The 16,290-nt window shown below is 46.2% G+C and overlaps 1 protein-coding gene across 1 annotated transcript; it reads right to left on the reverse strand.

The window, feature by feature from the left end:
* Nucleotides 1-925: 925 nt before the first annotated feature.
* RHEBL1 (RHEB like 1) lies at nucleotides 926-3,700 on the reverse strand. The gene is made up of 8 exons (XM_003793600.2): nucleotides 3,649-3,700; nucleotides 2,960-3,031; nucleotides 2,344-2,411; nucleotides 1,987-2,069; nucleotides 1,842-1,898; nucleotides 1,598-1,645; nucleotides 1,162-1,243; nucleotides 926-1,015 (listed from the first exon to the last, which is right to left on the reverse strand). Exons 1-8 carry the CDS (start codon nucleotides 3,698-3,700, stop codon nucleotides 926-928), a joined length of 552 nt encoding a protein of 183 aa, XP_003793648.1.
* Between the last annotated feature and the right edge of the window lie 12,590 nt (nucleotides 3,701-16,290).

A 16,290-nucleotide genomic window follows, 5' to 3' on the forward strand; every position in this document is an offset into this window, starting at 1 on the left:
GGCTATTTTTTGGTTGCAGCCGTCATTGTTGTTTGGTGGGTTCGGGCTGGATTCGAACCCGCCACCTTAGGTGTATGTGGCTGGCGCCTTAGCCACTTGAGCCACAGGCGCCTAGCCTTCCTTCTCAATTCTTACATCATTAGGGATGAGGGGCTTCTTTCCTCCTGTCACCATACCTACTTTGAGTACAAACAAATGCTAAGGCTCTAGGAAGATAGCTAGGTCAGCATGTACCAGCTGACCACTAGAGGGTGGTGTTTCTGTAGTTAAGGGGATCTTGAGAGCTTAAACTTGGATGGGAGTGGTAGCCAACTAGACTTAGCATAGGGGGATCCCAGCAGAATAGAAAAGTAGGAAGGCAAGTGTTAAGACTTAGGATACTAGTCCTTACTTAATAAATGAGGAGTAAGGAATACAAACAACATAGAAGGAAAGATTCCCCACCAAAGACCACAGCTATCACTCATTCCTTATTAAGGGAGATAAGTGACCCTGAGCTCTCCCCAGATACAGAGAAGTCAACAACAAAAGATTTCTCAGTTTATTTGCATATATACACTGTCATACCAGGGAGCCAGCTCTACTTCAGAAGTCCCCAGCTTCCTTTTTCCATCCAATACCCAAAGCTACACAGGAGGAATGGCCCTGGATAAAAAATGCCCACAGGTTCCAAGAGAGCTCATTTAGCAAAAATAGAGGGCTAGAGGCCGGTGCCCACGAGACATCCTTGCCCCTTTGTAAACATTAACAACCAGGCCACTGAAGCCTTGGGAAAGTGTGCAAACTTGAGGATGCCAAACTGTGTGCCCAGAGGGTCAGTAACACAGCTGGCAACCATACCCGTGAAGTCCTGAGGCCTTGCCCCCATCTGGAGCCTGGCAAGTGCCAGGGATAGAAACAAGGCAGATATCCAGCACCCAAGGGCTCACATCACATAGCAGCGACGTTCTTGCCCATAGGAATTCTCCACACGGGCAATCTCCTGGATAACTTTGGTGAAGATGTCTTGAGTCACCTACAAAGGATAAGGATTCATGGCAAAAGTCAGTTCAGTAGCAATACCATTCAGCTCTGAGGTGACCATCCCAATTCCCCAAGATCTCCACCACCAAGTGCCATGAGAAAACACCCACCACCTTCCTAATCTTCAGGGACCAGCACCTGATTCTCTCGAGCAGATGACTCCATAAATGTTGCACCCCAGGACTCTGCCAGCCTCTTCCCTTCAACTGCCTGAACCTCTCTGAAAAGCAAATTTAGGATATAAAGGTGGAGGATAAATGTTTCCAAGTGCTCTGCAAAATCTTTAGAATCTAGACTTCTGATGCATCCATCCACTTCCTCAAGGTTTGGGAGGGTTGAGATGGAGAAAATATAAGTTAAAAAAAGCAACAATGATTGAAAATAGGATTGAGGCTTGAAATACAAAATTGTGGCTTTAGAGACAAAAGTATTCCCTTCTCTTAATTCTCAAGTTAGAGAGATAAAGAGAGGTGAAATGATCTGTTTGCCATCAGTGGCAGAGCCAGGACAAGAGCCTAACTGATTCCTAGTTCAGCTCACTTCCCTTTGCCCAGAGTGGTACAAATTTACATACCTGTCCAGAGAGAGATCTGCCTTGTTCCCCACTAGCACCACTGGTAGCCTATGAGGAAACAGCAATTACTACAGGATTTCCTCTCATTTCCCATGTTCTCCAACTCCATCGAATCAAGGCTGGACCACTCATCAGACTAGGCAAGGTCTATGTCCCAGCCCCCCTCCAACTTGGACAATCCCCCCTCTGTTCTCTCCCACCCCCTCACACCTGCACTATGTTTCTATTTCCCAGTGCCATTTACCGGGTTTTGCCGTGGCCTTCGTATAGCTTCTGGTACAGACTCTCAATGACTTGGAAGCTTCAAACACAAGAAATGGAGCTATAACCTTAGTTCTGGAATAGTCCTTAGGTCCCCAAGTCCCCCACTCACAACCCTTGGTACTCACCTATGCAGAGAGGTGACAGAATACACAAGCACATAACCATGGACTCCAATGATGAATGAATAGGGCAGAATGCTGTACTCGTCCTAACAAGAAACAGAAACATCAATACCTAGGATCCATACCACTCAGATGGCAAAGGTTGGTGGGACATCCAGATGACCCTCCCTGGGGCACTCCCTACTATATTCTCTTCTATTCAACAAGTGTTTATGGAGCAGTTCCAATAAGCCCTGTACGCTATTAGCAGCTACACTGCTTTTCTTTTTAATACGACTGTACAAGTGAGCCACAGAGACAAAAAAGCTTCATCTCCTAGAGCTGAACTGCCACATTTAGATACCCTACCCCAACTGGTACCTGCCCTGCTGTGTCCACCAGGTGTAGGTGAAACTCATCTTTGCCAAGAGTCACTATCTTGCTGTAAGCTGAAAAGAAAAGAAAACTTGACTGTGAGGTGCCTCGTAGAGCCAGCAGTGTGTAGCCCCTTACCTTCATTTTTATTCTTTAAGAAATGGGAATGGCTTCTCACTGTGTTGCCCAAGGCTGGAGTGCAGTGGCTACTCACAGTCTAAATCATAAGGCACTGCAGCCTCACTCTTGGTCTCAAGCAATTCTCCCATTTTGGCCTCCACAGAAGCTGGAACTACAGGGAGGGCGTGCCACCACCCAGCTGCCCCCTTTTTCTTAACCCTGGGGGTGACATAATTAGACCAGGTCCAAGGAGTTCTCCAGGTAAGCAGAGATACGCTACAGTTCTTACTGTCTGTATCTACACTATCCTAGACTCAGTATCTTGCAAAATCCACACTCTAGCCACTCATAGAAAAAAAATTGCTAGAAAAGAGATTAGACTTTGCATCTAAATAAATCAGCCCCTTGTCACCAGGTAAATCCCCAATTATGAAGTTAAGTTGGGCACTCACACTCTCCCAATCCCTTCCCCCAGAGAACACTAGGGGAGAAGTCTACTCACTATTCTCCACTGTGGGGTCATAGCCTTCCAAGAACTTGCCTTCCACAAACTGATGTGCCAAAGATGTCTTCCCTGTGGGGAGCAGTGGTAGTTGTAACCAAATCATCCACCCACATCAACAACCTCTGTTCTTTCAGACTGTGACCCAGGACCAAAGGAGACCCCAAATTAGCACTCACTCTGGCCTGTGAGTGCCCCAAGCAATACTTTCCACTCTCAATACTGGCCCACTTTCAACCTCTTTTCCCCCTGGAACTCCCCACTTTGGCTACCAGATGCTTTCACAAGTGCCTCAAGTCTTTTCCACCGCCTCTCCCCACCCCAACTCCGGAAAGATCCAGGATTCCATAAAATCAAGTCCTGCCTGCCCCAGGATACCTGCAACTATTGGTCCTAAACAGATCATTGCCCAATCTTCAAATCCTGACCTCGCTCTACCCCCAGAGTAACGCTGGGGACCAACGAGGTTCCCAAAGCCAAATATACCCACATTAACCCTTACACTCTCCCGCTTCCTGAAGCCCCTCACCAACATCACCAGCCTTTCTTCCTCCACCCTTTTAATCCTCGCTCTACAAACACGTTCTTGCGATGCGACCATTTCTTCCTAGGTCGTGTTTCCGCGGCAGCGCGCCTCTCTGACTGCAAAGCCACTGTGCATCCGTGCTCTCTGCAGGGCGGAGACTCACCTACTGAGCGGTATCCAAGGATGACCACCTTCCTATAGCGGACCAGCGGCATGGCAGGAGCCTGCCCCGGAGACTTGAAGAACTGCGGGCTGAAACAGCCCGAAGAGGAGGTCAGAGTGCAGGAAAGTAGCTCAACCTGAAGCTTCCAGGGGCAAGCTAGAGAAAACCAAAACAAGCGCCGCTCCCGGAGCGGGCCACGTGATCACAACACAGCAAGTCTGCGGTGAGTGAGCCGGGAGTCGGGGTAACTACAGCGCCGCGCGGCTCCGGGCTCCGCCCCCTAGACCGCTTTCTATTGGTCCATTAGAATGGATAAGGGCGGGGCCGCCAGCAAGAGGGAAGGGTGGGCCTCACGTGGAGCGGGAGAACTGGAGGCTGCGCGTGCGCAAACTGGAGCCGGTTCATTCATAAAGAAACAGAAAGGAACCCAGGGTCCTAGAGGTGTTTGCGCATTTGAGCCTAGCAGGAGTGACTGTTAAGAATGGTGCATGGAAAATGCGGGTTGTGTTTAGGCTGGAGTTTCTAGTCAGAAGATTCCAGGATTTCCTTTTGCAAGATTTCTCGGCTCCTTGGATAGGAAGAAAATGCCAGTTTTAATGTATTCCCAATGCTTCCCGCACCCTCAGCCCCAGACCTTTTGTTATCAGGTTTCCAGTCTTCAAGCATCTAACCTCAGAACTGCGATGTTTGGGGAAATTGCTAGAATTTGTGCCCGGGTAATCTGAGGTTTTATAATCATCATCATCATCATAATCAATACATTCATTTATTGAATAAGTACTTACAGAGTCTATACTACATATTCCAGGCATTGCTCCAGCTTTGAGGATAGAGCAATAAACATGACAGACAAGGTTATCTGCTTTCACCTTAAAATTTGTTGTGGGGAAAAACAAACGTATTGATAGGGAAATATCAGATAGTGTTAAGTGCTGTAAAAGATGGTTTGATAAGAAATAACCCCTTGGGCGGTGCCTGTGGCTCAGTCGGTAGGGCGCCGGCGGACTCAAACCCTGCGCGGCCAAACTGCAACAAAAAAATAGCGGGGCATTGTGATGGACGCCTGTAGTCCCTGCTACTTGGGAGGCTGAGGCAAGAGAATCGCCTAAGCCCACGAGTTGGAGGTTGCTGTGAGCTGTGTGACGCCACAGCACTCTACCGAGGGTGATAAAGTGGGACTCTGTCTCTACAAAAAGAAAAGAAAGAACGAACGAACCCCTTTAGGCTCTGGCCGCTGTAGCAGCTGGACAACAATCACAACTGCAACAAAAAATAGCTGGGTGTTGTAGCCGGCGCCTGTAGTCCCAGCTACTTGGGAGGCTGAGGCAAGAGAATCGCTTTCGCCCAGGAGTTGGAGGTTGCTGTAAGCTGTGACATAACGGCACCCAACCAAGGCTGACATAGTGAGACTCTGTCTCCAAAAAAATAAAATAAAATAAAGACCCCTTTAGATTAGTGGTGTTTTCACTCAGAGGAAGCCAAATCTAAACTGAGAGCTGAATGACAAGGAGCCAATTAACGGAAGATTCCAAAAGAAGAATCCATTGCTGCTAAGGAGTTAAGATGGAAATTAATTTGGTAAATTCCAGCAAGAGGGGTAGGTGGAAGCCACTTAGCCAGAAGCAGATGAAGTCTAAGAGAATGGCAGAAGACAGAGAAAGGAGCCTGGGCTGATTTTTTTTTTTTTTTTTTTTTGGAAACAGTTTCACATTGTGGCTCTGGGTAGAGTGCTGTAGCATCACAGCTCACAGCAACCTCCAACTCCTGGGCTTAGGTGATTCTCTTGCCTCAGCCTTAAAGTAGCTAGGACTACAGGCGCCTGCCACACCACAACGCCCAGCTATTTTTCTTGTTGTTGCAGTTTGGCCAGGGCTGAGTTCGAACCCACCACCCTCAGTATATGGGCTGGCACCCTACTCACTGAGCCACAGGCACCGCCCAGAGCGTGGGCTAATTCTAAGTACCTGAAAATGTTTAAGTTAGGGCTTGGCATGATCTGAATTATGTTCCTAAAAGATCTCTCTGGCTGAAAAGAATGGATCAGAGTTTGAGGGGAACAGGAACAAGATGTAGCAGGGAGGAGGGAAATCAGCTTGGAGACTGTTTCTGGTAGTCCCAATGAGGGTGGGTCACTAGAGTGGTAGTGATAAATGAAGTAGGGAATTCAGGGTATGTTTTAAAGCTAAGGTCAAGCTGACTTGCTGTAGGATTGGACATAAGAGATAAGGGGTGAGGAGACAAAGAAAAACACCTGGATTTTTAGACTTCTACTAAGTGCCAGGTGCATTTTATTTTTTATTTTTTATTTTTTTGAGACAGAGCCTCAAGCTGTCCCCCTGGGTAGAGTGCCCTGGCATCACAGCTCACAGCAACCTCCAACTCCTGGGCTCAAGCGAGTCTCCTGCCTCCACCTCTCAAGTAGCTGGGACTACAGGTGCCTACCACAACACCTGACTATTTTTTGCCAGGTGCATTTTATTGTTACCTCATTTAATATCCACAGCAGCCCCAAGCTTGGTAATTGGTATTATTCATTCATACATCAACAAATATTTATTAAACAATTACCATGTCCTGGGTACCATTCTAGGTGCTGGGAATAGAGGAGAGAACAACACGTATAAGATAAACTTTGCTCACCAAAAATAGCAAGTATTCTTTTGGAAGAAGACCAACAATCTACAAATAAACAAGTTGTAATTAAAAAATAACTGTAGTGGGGGCAGTGGCTCATGCCTGTAATCCTAGCACTCTAGGAGGCCGAGGCAGGAGAATCACTAGATGTCGGGAGTTCAAGACCAGCTTGAACAAAAGTGAGACCCCCCCCCATCTCTACTAAAAATAGAAAAATTAGCCCAGCACCATGGTGAGTGCCTGTACTCCCAGCTATTCTGGAAGCTAAGCCAAGAACATCTCTTGAACCCAGGAGGTTGAGGTTGCTGTTAGCTAGGCTGATGCCACAACACTCTAGCCTGGTTGACACAGCAAGACTGTCTCAAAAAAAAAAAAAAAATTAGGGTGGCGCCTGTGGCTCAGTGAGTAGGATGCTGGCCCATATACTGAGGGTGGCAGGTTTGAACCTGGCCTCGGCCAAACTGCAATAAAAAAATAGCCAAGTGTTGTGGCAGGTGCCTGTAGTCCCAGCTACTTAGGAGGCTGAGGCAGGAGAATCACCTAAGCCCAAGAGCTGAAGGTTCCTGTGAGCTGTGATGACACAGTACTCTACTGAGGGTGATAAAGTGAGACTATGTCAAAAAAAAAGTAGTAACTACAATGAAAAAGAAAAACCAAAATTAATTAGCTAGAGGGGGTAAAATGGGCTACAGAGTAACACACACAGCCCTCTCCTGGTTTCTAGTACCTCCCTCCATCCTCCTCCCTTCAGGCCTCTCTTCAACCTGTTACTCACTTTGGGGTACTGTTCTACCTTGTGGCTTCCCTATACTCGGCCCACACCTTTGTAAATAGTCTCTTTATTAAACCTTCTGGCTCGGCACCTGTGGCTCAAGTGGCTAAGGTGCCAGCCACGTACACCCAAGGTGGCCGGTTCAAATCCAGCCCGGGCCCGCCATACAACAATGACGGCTGCAACCAAAAAATAGCCGATGAAGAGAATGATATTGTGGGGATCACGCCTATGATTTATCCTATTAGGGTACATGTGCATTTGTCTAAAGGTCGAATATAAATGTCTTAACACAACAATTATGAGAAAGACATGATGGCTATGTTAGCCAGTTGGATGAGAGTTTTTCAAACTGTATATTGAAGCAACACACTGTATCCTATGATAGAATTAATGTACACAATTATGATCTAATAAAAAAAAATAGCCAGGCATTGTGGTGGGCACCTGTGGTCCCAGCTACTCGGGAGGCTGAAGCAGGAGACTCGCTTGAGCCTAGGAGTTGGAGGTTGCTGTGAGCTGTGATGCCAGGGCACTCTACCCAGGGGGACAGCTTGAGGGTCCTGTCTCAAATAATAATTAAAAAAAATAGAAAAATGGGCCAGGCACGGTGACTCAAGCCTGTAATCCTAGCACTCTGGGAGGCTGAGGTGGGTAGATTGCCTGAGCTCACAGGTTCCAGACCAGACTGAGCTAAAGTGAGACCTCATCTCTAAAAATAGCCTGATGTTGTGACAGGTGCCTATAGTCCCAGCCAGCTACGTGGGAGGCTGGGGTAAGAGAATGACTTGAGCCTAAGAGTCTGAGGTTGCTGTGAGCTATGATGCCACAGCACTCTACCAAGGGTGCAGAGTGAGACTCTGTCTCAAAAAAATAAAGAATAGGCTTGGCGCCTGTGGCTCAAGCAGCTAAGGCACCAGTCACATACACCTGAGCGACGAGTTCAAATACAGCCTGGGGCCACCAAACAACAATGACGGCTGCAACCAAAAAATAGCCAGGCATTGTGATGGGTACCTGTAGTCTCAGCTACTTGGGAGGCTGAGGCAAGAGAATCACTTAAGTTGAGGAGTTGGAGGTTGCTGTGAGCTGTGATGCTACACACTCTACTGAGGATGACATATATATGGGTTGTGCCTATGGCTCAGTGGGTAAGGCGGTAGGGCTCCGGCCCCATATACCAAGGGTGGCAGATTCGAACCCGGCCCCAGCCAAACTGCAACAACAACAAAAAATAGCCAGGCATTGTGCCAAGTGCCTGTAGTCCCAGCTACTTGGGAAGCTGAGGCAAGAGAATCGCTTAAACCCAAGAGTTGGAGGTTGCTGTGAGCTGTGACGCCACAGCACTCTACCGAGGATGACATAGTGAGATTCTGTCTCAAATAAATAAATAAATAAATAAAATAAAAACAAGAAAATTACCAGGCATTGTGGTTGGCACCTATAGTCCCAGCTACTCAGAAGGCCAAGGGAGGAGGATCACTTGAACCCCGCAGTTTAAGGTTGCTGTGAGCTAGGCTGATGGCATGACACCCTAGCCTGGGTAATAGAGTGACATTGCCTCAAAAAAAAAAAAAAAAAGAAAAAGAAAAAAGAAAAGAAACAAAGAAACAAATTAAAAAAAATAAAAGAAAGAAACCTCTAGCCAGGAGTTTTGGTTGGCACCTGTAGTCCCAGCTACTCAGGAGGCTGAGGCAAGTGGATCACTTGAGCCTAAGAGTTTAAGGTTGCTGTGAGGTATGATGATGCCACCGTACTCTACCCAAGGCAACCGAGTGAGACTTTGCCTCAAAACAAAAACAAAACAAAGAAAAATAAACTCAACATTTTAAAAAAGGGAACCCTGAATATAGTGGCATATTCCTGTAGTCTCAGGAGTTTGAGGTTGCAGTGAGCTAGGATCACACCATGGTACTCTAGCCATCGCTACAGAATGAGACTCTGTCCCCTCTCTTCCAAAAAAAGGGAAGGCAAAAGTGATTATAAATAAAAGTTTGGTTTTAGTAAGCCAATCTACAAAACCTGTACATTTTAGGACCAACATATTTGTTTATTAAATGTTTATTCATAAATATAACTTTTAAAAGTAATGCAAAGGCTGGCCATGGTAACTCAAGCCTGTAATCCTAGCACTCTAAGAGGCCAAAGTAGGTGGGTTGTCTGAGCTCACAGATTTAAGACCAGCCTGAGCAAAAGCAAGGCCTCATCTCTAAAAATAGCTGGGCACTGTGGTGGGTGCATATAGTCCCAGGTACTCTAGAGTGTGAGGCAAGAGAAACACTTGAGCCCATGACTTTGAAGTTGCTGTGAGCTATGATGTCATAGCTTTCTACCAAGTGTGACATTATGAGACTCTGACTAAAATAAAATAAAATAAAGTAAAAGTAATGCATAAATGGTTACTTCATAAAGATCACAGGCATATAAAGACCACAAACACAGGATCAAATAAAGGAAGTGAACTATGCTGATGAGCTCACGTTGGGTAAATGAGCTTGAAATAACAACATTTCTAGGGACAGCACCATCTATTGGTATGTCTCAAACAACTGAAACAAAACAAAGATAAAATGTTTCCAGAAAGCTGTTTTAAGTACCTCTGTAAAAAGTGAAAGCACCTTGGGTGGCACCTGTGGCTCGGTGAGTAGGGTGCCGGCCTTATATACCAAAGGTAGAGGGTTCAAACCCAGCCCCAGCCAAACTACAACCAAAAAGAAAGTGAAAGCATCTTTACTACATTTGCATCAAAATTCTATTGCTTTGGCTCGGTGCTTGTAGCACAGTGGTTATGGTGCCAGCCACATGCACTGAGGCTGGAGGGTTTGAGCCCAGCCTGGGCTAGCTAAACAACAATGACAACTGCAACAAGAAAATAGCCAGTTGCACTAAACTATTTATCGCAGCTCAATTTACAGTCACCAAAATGTGGAAACAGCCTAAATGCCCCCCAACACAGGAATGGATTAACAAGCTGTAGTATATGTATACCATGGAATACTATTCAGCCATTTAAAAAAATGGAGACTTGGCTCGGCACCTGTGGCTCAAGTGGCTAAGGCGCCAGCCACATACACCTAAGGTGGCGCGTTCAAATCCAGCCCGGACCAGCCAAACAATAATGACAGCTGCAACCAAAAAATAGCCGGGCGTTGTGGCAGGCTCCTGTGGTCCCAGCTACTTCGGAGGCTGAGGCAGGAGACTTGCTTGAGCCTAGGAGTTGGAGTTTGCTGTGAGCTGTGATGCCAGAGCACTCTACCCAGGGGGACAGCTTGAGGCTATGTCTCAAAAAAAAAAAATGGAGACTTTACAGCCTTTTTATTAACCTGGATGGAAATGGAACACATTATTTTTAGTAAAGCGTCATAAGAATGGAGAAGCATGAATCCTATGTATTCAATTTTGATATGACAATTAATGACATGGTGGGGGTGGGGGAAGGGGAGAGTAGAGAGAGGGAAGAGGGGTGGGGTCTCAGTGTGTGACACACCTTTTGGGGGCAAGGCACAATTGTAAGAGGGACTATACCTAACAAATGCAATTAGTGTAACCTGGTTTCTTGTACCCTCAGTGAATCCCCAACAATAAAAAAAAAAAAAGAAAGAAAGAAAGAAAAGAAAATGGCCAGGCTTTGTGATGGGTGCCTGTAGTCCCAACTACTCGGGAGGCTAAGGCAAGAGAATCACTTAAGCCCAAGAATTTGAGATTGCTGTGAGCTGTGATGCCACAGCACTCTACCAAGGGCGACATAGTAAGACTCTGTCTCAAAAAAAAAAATTCTATTGCTTCTCTCTTCTAATATATTCCATTGCACAGGACTCAGGGCTTTTTGGTTTTCCATAGTTACGGGTTCACTTCCTGTTGATATATCAGATATTTATTGTTGCATAACTCAATGGCTTAAAACAACGATGTATTATTCTCAGGATTCTGTGGGTTGAGCTGCTGTTTCTTTTTCCTCTCCAGGACTCACGTGTTTACAGTCAGTGGAAGCTCATCTGGGAATTGAAGGTCTAATAAGACCTCACTTACGTCTTCTGGGGCCTTGGTGCTGGCTATTGGCTGTGCCTCTCTTTCTCTTGTCTCTCATCATTTAGTGGTCCAGCCTGAGCTTTCTCTTCTTTTTTTTCTTTTTCTTTTTTTTTGAGACACAGTCTGTATCACCCTGGGTAGAGTGCTGTGGTATCACATAGCTCACAGCAACCTCAAACTCCTGGACTCAAGCAATCTTCTTGCCTCAACCTCCCAAGTAGCTAGGACAACAGCTGCCTGCCACAATGCCTGGCTGGTTATTCTATTTTTAGTACAGGGTTTTGCTCTTGTTTGGGCTGGTCTCTAACTCCTGAGCTCAAGCGATCCATCCTCCTCGGCCTCCCTGAGTGCTAGGATTACAGGTGTAAGCCACCATGCCCAGCCCAGCCCAGCCTGAGCTTCATTACATGGGGACAGAAACATCCAAAAGGGAAAAGATATAAGCTGTATGACCTCTTGAGGCCTTAGGCTCTGGAACTCCTTCAGTGTGACTTCCGCCATGTGTCATTAGCTGAAGCAAATTACAAAGCTAGCTCTCATTCAAGGCACAGAGAAATAGACTCCATTTCTTGATGAGAGGAACTAAAAATATTGTGGCTATATTTTTCTATCACAGGGTAGATTTATTATGGCAAGAATTCCAGGCTGGAGATTTTCATTTACCTGCTGCCCTCCTGGGTTTTCACAGCTGTAGTTAAGCCCTACACCACCATCCTCACCACTCACACCACCATCCTCACCACTCACACCACCCTGGAGCACTCTGATTGTGCCTTCATGGTAGAGGATGAGGCCATATAAGACATATGTCATAGAAATTGTGTGCCCACCTACACTAACATGAACTTTACTAATATTCAGTCTTTTGTTGTGGTCTCCTGGATATTAAGAACATATTTGGATATAGCTGAGTGTGGTGGCTCATGTCTATAATCCCAGCTACTTGGGAGACAGAAAGACCAGCTTGAGGCAAGGAGTTCAAGGCCAGCCTGGACCACATAGAAAAATCCTATCTCTAAAAAGAAAAAAAAAAAAATTAAGGTGGGACATGGTGGATTATGCCTGTAATCCTAGCACTCTGGAAAACGAAGGTGGGAGGATCACCTGAGATCCGACATTCAAGACCAGCCTGAGCAAGAGCAAGACCCCATCTCTAAAAAAAAAAAAAATTAGCCAGGGCCGGGCACTTGGCTCACACCTGTACACCTAGCACTCTGTTAGGCTGAGTTGAATTGAGAGGAATGCTTGAACTCGGGACTTTGAGACGAGACTGAACAAGAGCCTACCTTGTTGAAAAAATACCAAAATACTTTAGAAAAAATACTAAAAATAGAAAAATTAGTCAGGTGTCCTGCCATGCACCTGCAGTCATAGCTACTCAGGAGGCTAAGGCAAGAGGATCGCTTGAATCCAGAAGTTTGGAGTTTGAAGTTGCTGGAAGCTAGGCTGATACCATGGCACTCTAGCCTGAGGCAATAGAGTAAGACTGTTGTCAAAAAAAAGAAAAATGGCTCGGCGCCTATAGCTCAACCGGCTAAGGCGCCAGCCACGTACACCTAAGGTGGCGGGTTCGAATCCCCAGCCCAGACCCGCCAAAACAACAATGACAGCTGCAACCAAAAAAAATAGCCGGGCGTTGTGGCGGGCGCCTGTGGTCCCAGCTACTTGGGAGGCAGAGACAGGAGACTCGGAGGTTGCTGTGAGCAGTGAAGCCATGGCACTCTACCCAGGGGGATGGCTTGAGGCTCCGTCTCAAAAAAAAAAAAAAAAAAAAAAAGAAAAAAAAGTCAAGCCTGATGGCCTACATCTATAGTCCCAGCTACTAAGGAGGCTGAAGCAGGAGGATTACACGAGCCCAGGAGTTCAAGGCTACAATAAGCTATGAATCCTGCCTCTGCACTCTAGCCTGGGTGACAGAGTGAGACCCTGCCCCTGAAAAAAATTAAAAAGAAAGAAATAGGGGGCGGTGCCTATAGCTCAAAGGAGTAGGGCCCCAGCCCCATATGCCCATATGCCAGAGGTGGTGGGTTCAAACCCAGCCCCGACCAAAAATTGCAAAAAATAAATAAATAATAGTCAATTTTAAAAAAAGAAAGAAAGAAATAGAAATTAGCTAGTAAGTTACCAATTACTTCAGGTGTTCCCTGCTTTTTATTTTATTTTATTTTTTACTGAGACAGAGTCTTACTTTGTCACTCTCAGTAGAGTGCTGGGGTGTCATAACTCACAGCAACCTCAAACTCTTGGGCTCAAGCTATTCTCTTGCCTCAGCCTCCCTAGTAGCTGGACTACAGGTACCTGCCACAAAGCCCGGCTTTTTTGTTGTTGTTGTTCAGCAGGCCCAGGCTGGATTCAAACCCACTAGCCCTGGAGCATATAGCTGGCACCCTAACCATTGAGCGTAGGCGCTCAGCCATGTTACTTTCCTTTCTAATCTGAAGACCTTTCTCTAAAGACCCAAACCTTGGAGTTATGGTTCTTACTAACTCAATATCTTCTGTTTGCCCCTCTAGATTCTCTCCCTACCCTTCACCCTGCACTCTGCTCGGGGAGGCCGACTGACCTTTATAGATTAGGATAATGTTCTCTGCTTCCCAGTTCGGTTTATTTAATAGAAAGCTTTGGCCAGAGACATGACACAGAGGAGAGAAGGCTGGAATGTTTATTCCCCTAGTTTCTGCTGGGCCATCTCCTGACTGTGGCTATGCTCTTCTACCATAGCCCACAGACCCTATTGGGTGGCCCTTTCCTTTAGCTACTACCACAGTAAGAGTTCTCTCTGCATTCTTATAACGCTTTCTTCCTTCAGGCCTCGGGTGGTAATGGCTCCTCACTGATGGCCAGACTCAGTGTTTCACCCCTCTTGTTAGTACTCCTTCACCCTATCCACACCTTTGTGAACAGCTTTTTTACTATATTCTCAATTCCCCATTTGAGTGTGCCACTTGTTTCTTCCAAAGACTCTGAATGATACACCTCTGAATTATGTAGTAGGGGAAACTACTGAGTAAAATTAGAAGACAAATTTACACTGTCTCACACTGTAGTAAAAGGAGCTAGAAGCAAAGAAGAAAAATCTTTTCAGGTTCAGTGCCTGTAGCACAGTGGTTACAGCGCCAGCCACATACACCAAGAGTGGCAGGTTTGAACCTGGCCCGAGCCAGCTAAACAACTGCAACAAAAAAATAGCTGGGGCTCAGCGTCTGTGGTTCAAGAGGCTAAGGCACCAGCCACATACACCTGAGCTGGCAGGTTCGAATCCAGCCTGGGTCGTCAAACAATGACAGCTACAACCAAAAATAGCCAGGCATTGTGGCAGATGCCTGTAGTCCCAGCTACTTGGGAGGTGGAGGCAGGAGAATCACTTGAGCCCAGGAGTTGGAGGTTGCTGTGAGATGTGATGCCACAGCACTCTACCCAGAGTGACAACTTGAGGCTCTGTCTCTAAAAAAAAAAAAGAAAAAAGAAAAAAAGAAAACCCATGGGCGGTACCTGTGGCTCAGTGAGTAGGGCGCCGGCCCCACATACCGAGGAGAACCTGGCCCCAGCCAAACTGCAACAAAAAATGGCCAGGTGTTGTGGCGGACAACTGTGGTTGCAGCTACCCAGGAGGCTAAGGCAAAAGAATTGCCACCTAAGCCCAAGAGCTGGAGGTTGCTGTGAGCTGTGACACCATGGCACTCTACCGAGAGTGACAAAGTAAGACACTGTTTCTAAAAAAAAGAAAAGAAAACCCGATAGAATTATACAAACACATTAAATAAATAATCATATGGGTGGTAAGGGACTATGGAGATAGTCAAGAATATATAATATAAGATATGGGAAAAAAACTGCAATAAGCAGTGAAATTTTTGCTGTTTCTCTCGGGAGCAGGGCAGTACCACCAGGAGAGCTGAGCTTTGTGAGGATCATACTGGTGGTCCTGTGAAGGAAAACACACTGAGAGTGGAGCTGGGGTGGGAGACAGGAAACCCTAATAGAAAGCCAATACCCAGGAGTGGGGAGATGAGGGCCTGGACTGGAGTAGCAACAGATAGGATGGTGAGGACTCATAAAAAGCAACTTCAAATAGAAGTTATGAAGTTGGTGACCTGGTTAAAGGGAACAAAGTGAAGGAAGATGGCAATTCCATTTATAAAATTAGAGGAAATGAAAAGAAGAGCAGGAATTTTTTAGTGGGGGTATGGAAAACTTTGAATAATTACATTTGGTTTTGACATGTAGATTTTGGAGCACCTCACAGATGTTCACATGTTTTTGTTTGTTTGTTTTAGTTTGGTTTTTTGAGACAGAGTCTCAAACTGTTGCCCTGGGTAGAGTGCTGGGGCGTCACAGCTCACAGCAACCTCCAACTCTTAGACTCAAGCAATGCCCTTGCCTCAGCTTCCCAAATAGCTGGGACTACAGGTGCTTGTCCCAACGCCTGGCTATTTGTTGTTGTTGCTGTTGTTGTTGTTGTTGCAGTTGTCATTGTTGTTTTAGCTGGCCAGGGTCAGGTTTGAACCCACCATCCTCTGTGTATATGGCCGGCGCCCTACACACTGAGCTACAGTAGTATGTTTATTATTATTTTTTTCCAGCTAAAACAACAATGACAATGTCATCTCTCATCTGCACCACTGCATGATCCTTTTTTGTTACCCTCCTCCCTGAACCGGATAGTCCCCACCTAATCCATTCTTCATCCAGCAACTATAGTGATCTATTTAAAATCCAAATTTAAGGCCTGGTGTGGTGGTTCACGCCTGTAATCCTAGCACTCTGGGAGGCCAAGGTGGGTGGATTGCTTGAGCTCACAAATTCGAGACCAGCTTGCAAAAGTGAGACCCTGTCTCTACTAAAAATACAAAAACTAAGGTGAGAGGATCACTTGAGCCCAAGAGTTCGAGGTTGCTGTGAGCTATGACACCATGGCACTCTACCCAGGGTGACAGCTTGAGACTCTGTTTCAAAAAAAAAACAAAACTAAGGCTCAGCACCTGTAGCTTTGTGGTTAGGGCACTGGCCACATACACTGGGGCTGGTGGGTTTGAACTTGGCCCAGGACTGCTAAACAACAATGACGACAGGCTCGGTGCCTGTGGCTCAAATGGCTAAGGTGCCAGCCACATACACCTAAGGTGGCGAGTTCGAATCCAGTCCAGGCCTCCCAAACAACAATGATGGCTGCAACCAAAAAATAAGTAGCTAGACGTTGTGGCGGG

Source organism: Otolemur garnettii, unplaced genomic scaffold, assembly GCF_000181295.1.
Source record: "Otolemur garnettii isolate 467f Iridium unplaced genomic scaffold, OtoGar3 scaffold00070, whole genome shotgun sequence".
NCBI classification, from domain to species: Eukaryota; Metazoa; Chordata; class Mammalia; order Primates; family Galagidae; genus Otolemur; species Otolemur garnettii.